At 42.2% G+C, this 7,502-nt stretch overlaps 1 protein-coding gene across 1 annotated transcript; it reads right to left on the bottom strand.

The window, feature by feature from the left end:
- Window positions 1-5,023: 5,023 nt before the first annotated feature.
- On the bottom strand, window positions 5,024-6,598 carry LOC122056452 (gibberellin 3-beta-dioxygenase 1-like). The gene is made up of 3 exons (XM_042618414.1): window positions 6,424-6,598; window positions 5,855-6,330; window positions 5,024-5,782 (listed from the first exon to the last, which is right to left on the bottom strand). The coding sequence occupies exons 1-3, from the start codon at window positions 6,430-6,432 to the stop codon at window positions 5,176-5,178; spliced, it is 1,092 nt and encodes a 363-aa protein (XP_042474348.1). The 5' UTR covers window positions 6,433-6,598; the 3' UTR covers window positions 5,024-5,175.
- Between the last annotated feature and the right edge of the window lie 904 nt (window positions 6,599-7,502).

Here is a 7,502-nt window from a genome sequence, read left to right on the forward strand (position 1 = left end):
TAGATGATCAAAATTCCTTGGGGGTCTTTTGACCTAGAGTTGAAAAAATCATTATTGGTAAGCCCTTGGGAGAAGGTATTTACCAGAATATTGGTAGTGGTTAAAGGGACATTCATAGCCACTTGATTGAATTTTTTAATATAGGCCCTCAGTGACTCCTTGGGCCCTTGCCTGGTAGTGTCTGCTGCTGGCAAAATGGTGAAGAAAAATCTTACAAAAATCTTTAAAATAGCGGATATATCCAGTTGATAGTTGCTTAAACTACCTCTGCACAGAACCACCGAAGGTGGTGAGGAACACACGACACTTCACCCCATCAGTAAATTGGTGAAGAAGGGCAGCATGCTCAAATTTAACAAGAATGCTCAAGGTCAGTCGACCCTGAGTATTCCCTATTTCTATAGTTTGATAATGCTTCGGTAGCTTATCTTCTAATACCTTCTGAGCGAATGAGGTGCTTATTGTTAGTCCCTTTGGAGTTGGCAAGAGGGGAGGGGTAAATTATCCTGAAAAAATAAATCAACCCTTTCTCGACTTATAACTAAATTAAGAACACTTATAATTAAAAATAAAGAGACTAATTAAACAGAAAATAGACACAAAGGAGTTACTTGATTTATAATCAGAATATTGCTAATCCAAGGAGAATGAAACGCACTATATGAAGATCTCCTTTGGGCGGAGTAACCTCTTACAGTGTTAATAGCACACAAAGATAAGTAGAATAAACAGAAATAGATTACAAGTTATTATTCAGCTTCTTGGACCAAGGCTATATTTATAACCTTGGTCGAGGTGCCTGGAAGGGTTCCAGATGCTTGGGAGGGGATAAAACTTTATCCCTTTTCACATAGATCGTGTTTGACCATGATCTAGATAGAATCCTGGTTCGGGCGCCCAGAAGGGTTCCGGGGCCCTAGACTGGTCCAGGTGCCCAAAAGGGTTCTGGGCGCTCGGACCAAGAAAGTCAACAGTGTTGACTTTTTTGGTCCGGGCCCTCTGCTCCGGTTCAGCTCACCTCGTTCCGAGTGTTCCGCTCTGGCTCCGCTTGCTTGGGTGATCTCAGCCATCCGGAATAGGGCTCACCCGAACCCAAGTTCCGGTCTTCTTCTCGAGCAGCCTTCCTCTCTGATTTCTCGTCCCTCGAATATTGCGTACGTTCTTCTCATCCACCGATGTACACTTCCGTGACACTTCATCCCTCGGACGCATCGAGCCCGTCAGCTCTCTCCCCGCGCCGTTCTTCTCGCTAGCCGCGTCTTCCGTTCGACTTCCTGTGCTCCTAAGCTCCTGCATACTTAGACACAAGGGTTAAACCAAATAGGACCTAACTTAGCTTATTTGATCACATCAAAATACCTTGGGGTTCCAACACTTATTTCTTCAGGGAGTTGTACCGTAATGGAGCCTTTTATCATTACCTTTATTAAACAGGTGCTTCTCCAAAGGACTCCTGGTGGGATTCTTCTTGGTCCATATGTTCAGGTAGCGTGTGAAAAAGAGCTTGATGGCGGGGAGCCGATGAGTGAGATGCACGAGCCAAATGAACCGGGCCTTCCTTCCTGGCCACTCTCTCCCTCTGGTGAGCCATTGTAGATGTGACGGGATTAGGTGACAACAGAGTACCACCGGTGGCTCCCTGTTGTTGTTGTTGTTGCTACTGCAGCAATCTTTGTGCTCGAGCGTTGATGAGCAAATCCAGCTCTTCTAGTGTCAAAGTAACAGTAGTGAGTCTTTCAGCTTCATCCATCTCTGATTCTTAGATTCAGGTGAAGATTCTCACAAACGACGTCAAATTTGTTCATGTCTAAGATCTACAAAGATGACGCGCTGGACCAGGTGGATGGATGATTGGACAACAGAAGACCTTTCTCTCTCAAAAGAAGATTTCCCTCGATCCTATGCACAAGGAGATGAGCCAATAAAATGTCAGTGCCTAGAAACTAAGGGAATCCTTGGCAAAGGCTTTTCGATGCTCAAGTCAATATGAATCCAAATAGGTGGTTGAGGAATCGTAAAAATATGCATGCACGAGTAAGTTGCGGATGTTTAGTGAGAGTACCTTCGTCACGGAGAGGACTCCCCTTTGTATACCACCTCACATAATCTTCGCAATCATGAGGTGGTAAAATGTTTTAGAGGTTGTTAGGTAAAGGAGAGGGTAGACATAGGCGATATGTCATAATTATCCAAGGAATCTTCTATTTTACTCATATATATACCCCTTTTATCGTTTATAGTTTATATTATCACTGAGGTTAATAAAGAAATATATTATTATAAGTGGTTGATTAATGGGGGATAAGGTGGTCCTTGAAGAATGATCCAGAAGAATATTCTCTGACACATGGTTAGGATGTTGTCTGCTAAATATATCTCGGTCGGTCTTAAGCTAGTCGCTTGATTGGAATATTGTCTATTGAATATATTTCAGCCTAATATGTTCTATTGTATATTATACTGCATGTATCTTGGCCATATTGGAAGTCCATTTAAGAAATATAATACAACGCCTCATGCTTCCTGGAAATCCCTCTGATAATCTATGCTTTACTAGAATTTTGTCCGAGTAATAGTATGAGAATGAACATTGTAGGTCCATTCGTCCTTCTACCCGACCAAACATATAATAGGCCACTAAGAGAAACATAGCTATGCTCTGAGAGGTTCGGTTAGTATACTAAAGAGAGTCATATCCTATCTTTGCTCGATCAGTTTTTTGTATTGTCGGGGCGTCTAAAACTTATCTATCTTTGTGACTGGATGAATTCATATAGGTACATTATTGTCTAGAAATCAATTAGGGAGACTGGCAATTAGGATCACTCGGATGAGCACATAAGGATTCATATGAAGTAAGGAGTTTAACTCTCCCCTTAATCATACCTATGATTGATCTATTGTGGAGTGAGTCAATTATTCCTGCCAGCACGTGAGATAGGTCGGCCTCCACCTTGGTCGCCTTAATATACTAAATTCCCTGGTTCGCTCGGCTTAAGGGCTAACTGTCCCTTTCTAACCAGATTATAACCCGAACTGGTTGAATTTAAGAACCTTAGCACTAGCTTGGGCAATTAAGCAGAGCCAGGTCGAGGGATGTTGTCCCTTCTCGAACGGGACTGCCACATCATCTTGATTTTAACTGCCATGTCATCTTCTGGGTCCACTCATCATAACCCATATCACCTGGTATGCGAGTACGATTCTTATAACGAGGGTGATTACCAATTTTGCATTCACTTAGTTCGATGTCTTCATTCCAAAATATCATGCAGTTATTTATACAATAATCAATCTTCTCTATAAGTAAACCTAAACCTCTAACCAATTTTTTTTTACTATAGAAGCTATCAGTCATTATGGTATCAACAGGAACCAACTCTGACATTAATTGATATATGTCATTGTAACATCTTTTTAAAAAATGATATTTTACTTTTATATTCAATAACCTTGCAGTAGTTGATAGTTGGGAATGACTAGAGAGAATGTCTTCCCACACTTCTCTTTCACTAACCTTTAACATTTCATACAATTGCTGATGTTTAGGTATTGGTATTTCATCTATATTGGAATAATCAACTGCATTCATCGCATCGTGAACCATTGATTGCATTGCAATATCATTAGTTGATGATTCCCTAACAACAATTGTGTCAGATGACGAACCACCAAAAGACTCAATTGGTTCATACAAATAAGGCTTTCCATGACAGTACCAATTATAGTAATTTGACATAAAATTATTTCTACATATATGTACTTTCATGGTATCCTCATTACAGAAGACTCTATTTCTATATTTGGAATGATTACACGGACATCGTAATCTGACACTGTTCATACATTCTAGATAACTCTTAGCAAAGTTCACAAATTATTTAATTTTAATAAATAAAATCATCTCTAATAAATTCATTTTCTAATCGATTGTACATTCAAACTTTGTTCATATACATTGTCACCTAATGAGAATATAATTTCATATAATTTATTACAAAGTACATGAGTTGCTAAAACTATGAAATTGAGAATTAAAAATTATCTTAGATGTAAATATACCAACACTAAAATAATAAAATGATTATATCATGTTATACATTTAAATTCATCCATGTAAAAAAACATATAGAAACTATTTAATAAATTATACCTGAAAATGTGTAGTCCAATTGGAGAAGAGCAACAAATGTAGTATATTACAAAATAAATAAAACATAGCTAAACTTAATCACAAATAATGACAAGCTAGGACAAATTCACGATAGGTCCAAGTTGGCAACTGCAAGCTCACAATTGGCAAACCTAGCAATCGGATAAGCTGCTGACTGACCATATCCAAGTCGTAACCAAGTCGCCAGTCGCAGCCAACAGGGGGTGGCTGACCACATTGCAAGCCACGACCAACAACTATCGATCACCGAACCTGCGTGATGCCGGCTGACAAAGAGCCAATCGGGTGCTGGCGGTCGGTGCTAGCAACCGACATATAGCCGCGTGTTTGCGGCCGACACAACCGCTAGTAAGCATGCTAGTAGCCAACACAACCACAAGCATGTTGTTGGCGGCCGCAACAACCTTGAGAAGAGGGAGAGGAGAGATTTACTGGAGAATCATCGGAGTACTGGAGATTGGGAGAGAAGAAGCCGAAGTCGCGCGTGAGGAAAAGTACAATCAAGGTGCCCTAATTCTAATCAAATTTACTGGTGAAATTCTTATTCCGTGGGTAAATCTATTTGATATTATTGACGAAATTTATATTCCATTGGTAATTCTATTTGATATTACTAACGGAATAATAATTCTGTCGGTAATCCTTCAAATCCGCCGGTTGCAGGGTTACGCCTTCCCTACGGAAATCAAATTTTATTGATAAATACTGATCGAATTTAATTTCTATAGAGAATTTTACTAAAAGAATGATAAGTCTGTCGGTAACCGTAAGTGGTCAGATGGAAATCAAATTCCATCCATATCGATGGAATAATCCTGATTCTTGTTGGAGTGTTCTATCAAAGCACACTTAACAAAGATATTCAAATTATAGCGTAACAGTTAGTACATTAATTGACTGTTCGATTTGCTTCTCTTAACAGAAAACATATATATTGTATAATTAACCTCGAGTTGAAATTTCAATCATGATGATATATATACTTCCAGTTTTTCTTTTTCTCATCCTTTCCCTGCCGACAATCTGAGTGATGCGAGGGCCTCGTTGTAAAGTTTCTTCTTCAGGCGCAAGTACTCAGGCCAAGTAACGCCTCGGTACGCTGGACCCCGGCCGGATCCCATCAGCTTCCCAATGGGAGAGATCTTCAACTCCGCCGGAGGGCCACAGAAGTACGCCACCGAGATGCGAGCCCGCGTCCTGTCAACGACCGCCCGGTGCACCACGCTTCGGAACCGACCGTTGGACATCACCTGAAAGAGATCGCCAACGATGACGACCAATGCCCCCGTAATTGGCGCCACCGCCACCCACCGGGCTGCGCCGCCACCGCCGCCATCCCGCAGGAGCTGCAGGCCGGCCACGCCGCTGCTCTGGTGGATGATGGTGACGAGGCTGGAGTCCGTGTGCTCCGCGAGCCCCATGGCTCGGTCGGGCTCCGGGCAGCGCGGGTAGTAGTTGAGCTGTAGCGCTGGAACAGCCTCATGCTGGGCTTTTAGCGGACCAACCCAGCTAATTTCCTCCTCGCTGAGGCCCAAAAAAAGCAGCATCGAGTGCATCAATCTCCGCGCAAGATCGTCCATCAGCCTGCTGTATTCCTCGATCGCGCCACTGCATGAATGAAACAAGGTCATCCGTAGCGGAACCCGCTGATTAATTTTTTGCTAAATTGAAGTCACGCACCAAAAGTCTTGATGGCCGTCGGGCCAGATCTTGCGGGCGTCCTCGCGAGGGGAGCCGACGACGGTGAACCCTTCCGACCAGAACTGCTTCGAGAAGAACTTGGAGATGAAGGCGGAGCCGTAGCCGGTGGAGGTCCCGTCGCAGCGAGCGGCCCTCAGCTTGTGGGCGGCGGAGAGCGAGAAGAGGCGCCGGCCTTGCTCCTCGACGCGGCGGAGCAGCTCGACTGGGACGCCGTGGCCCGTCAGCAAGAAAGCGCCCCACTCCTCGCAGGCACGGCCGACGAGGCGGACGGCGTCGGGAAGCGCGAGATCGACCACGGGAACGCGGTCGTCGACGCCGTAAGGCCGGTCGTGGAGGGTGGGCCACGCGTGTGTCTCGGGGACCTCGGCCAGGTCCGTGAGCTCCGGCTGGATATGCGCGGCGACCGGCGAGAGAAGGCTCGGCAGAGCAATTAACGGAGACAGATCAGGAACTAGCTGATTCATGGAGAAATATAGCAAAACTGATTACATTTTTAGGAAATTACAGATTTAAAAAACAGATCAACAAGTTCAGAGAAATGAGGTAACATAATGCATGGATTGGTCACACGGAGGAGCAGAAAGCTGAAGATAAATCAAGAGTAGAAAGCAGAGAATTGGAAAGAAAACAAAGGAGTAAAGAAAAATTGGAAAAGAATATACAATATGATGGTTATCACTACTGTTTTTCTTTGTTGTCGTGAAGGCACTTGTAAGAGCAAAGGGGGCCTATAATTAACCAAACTTTACCATGTGCCGTGTCTTACTGTCTTGTGTGGGAACAGATCCATCTGGACAATCAGCACCTTAATTTGCTTATGCTGTTGCCTCTTTGGAAACAGTGTGCGCTGATAGACGACCTTTTTTCTTGCAGCCGTCACCCTTATTGCTTTGGTTGTTATGTAATTAAATATGTATTATTATATCTGCCGCTTAATTCCTACCTAATTTGTTCAGTTCATTTAATTGTTCTAATCAATGCTATCCGTTCTGTCGGCTTGGATCGTTCGGACTATATATTTAGGGGGCGTTTGGTTTAGGATAATATGAGTAGGGAATGAGAATAGGAATCATTGATTCTCATTGTTAATGTTTGGATTATAGGAATAGGAATATAAATAAGGGAATGAATCCTTGAAATTAGGTAATAACTCATTCTCATGTACTCCCCTTCAATGAGTCATTACCCTATTTTCATCAATCAAAATATTCCCTTATTCCAAAAATACTCTTGACTTAAAATTAAAATTTTTTCCATTAATATCAAATATCAAAATATATTTATTTATTTTTTCTTTCATATCACTTATCTCTCCTTATTCTCTCTCATTATATTTTCTCTCTCATCATAGTTTCTCTCTCATCATTTTATCACACACTTTATCTCTCCTTAATCTCTCCTATCACACTCTCTTTCCTCTTTTTTTCTCATTACACTTTCTCTCTCATCATACTTTCTCTCTCCTCAATCTCTTCCATCGCATTCTCTTCCTTCTTCTTTTCCTCATCACACTTTCTCTCTCATCATGCTTTCTCTCTCCTCAATCTCTCCCATCACACTCTCTTTTTCTCATCACACTTTCTCTCTTATCATACTTTCTCTCTCCTCAATCTCTCTTATCACACTT

Source organism: Zingiber officinale, chromosome 3B (assembly GCF_018446385.1).
Source record: "Zingiber officinale cultivar Zhangliang chromosome 3B, Zo_v1.1, whole genome shotgun sequence".
NCBI lineage: Eukaryota > Viridiplantae > Streptophyta > Magnoliopsida > Zingiberales > Zingiberaceae > Zingiber > Zingiber officinale.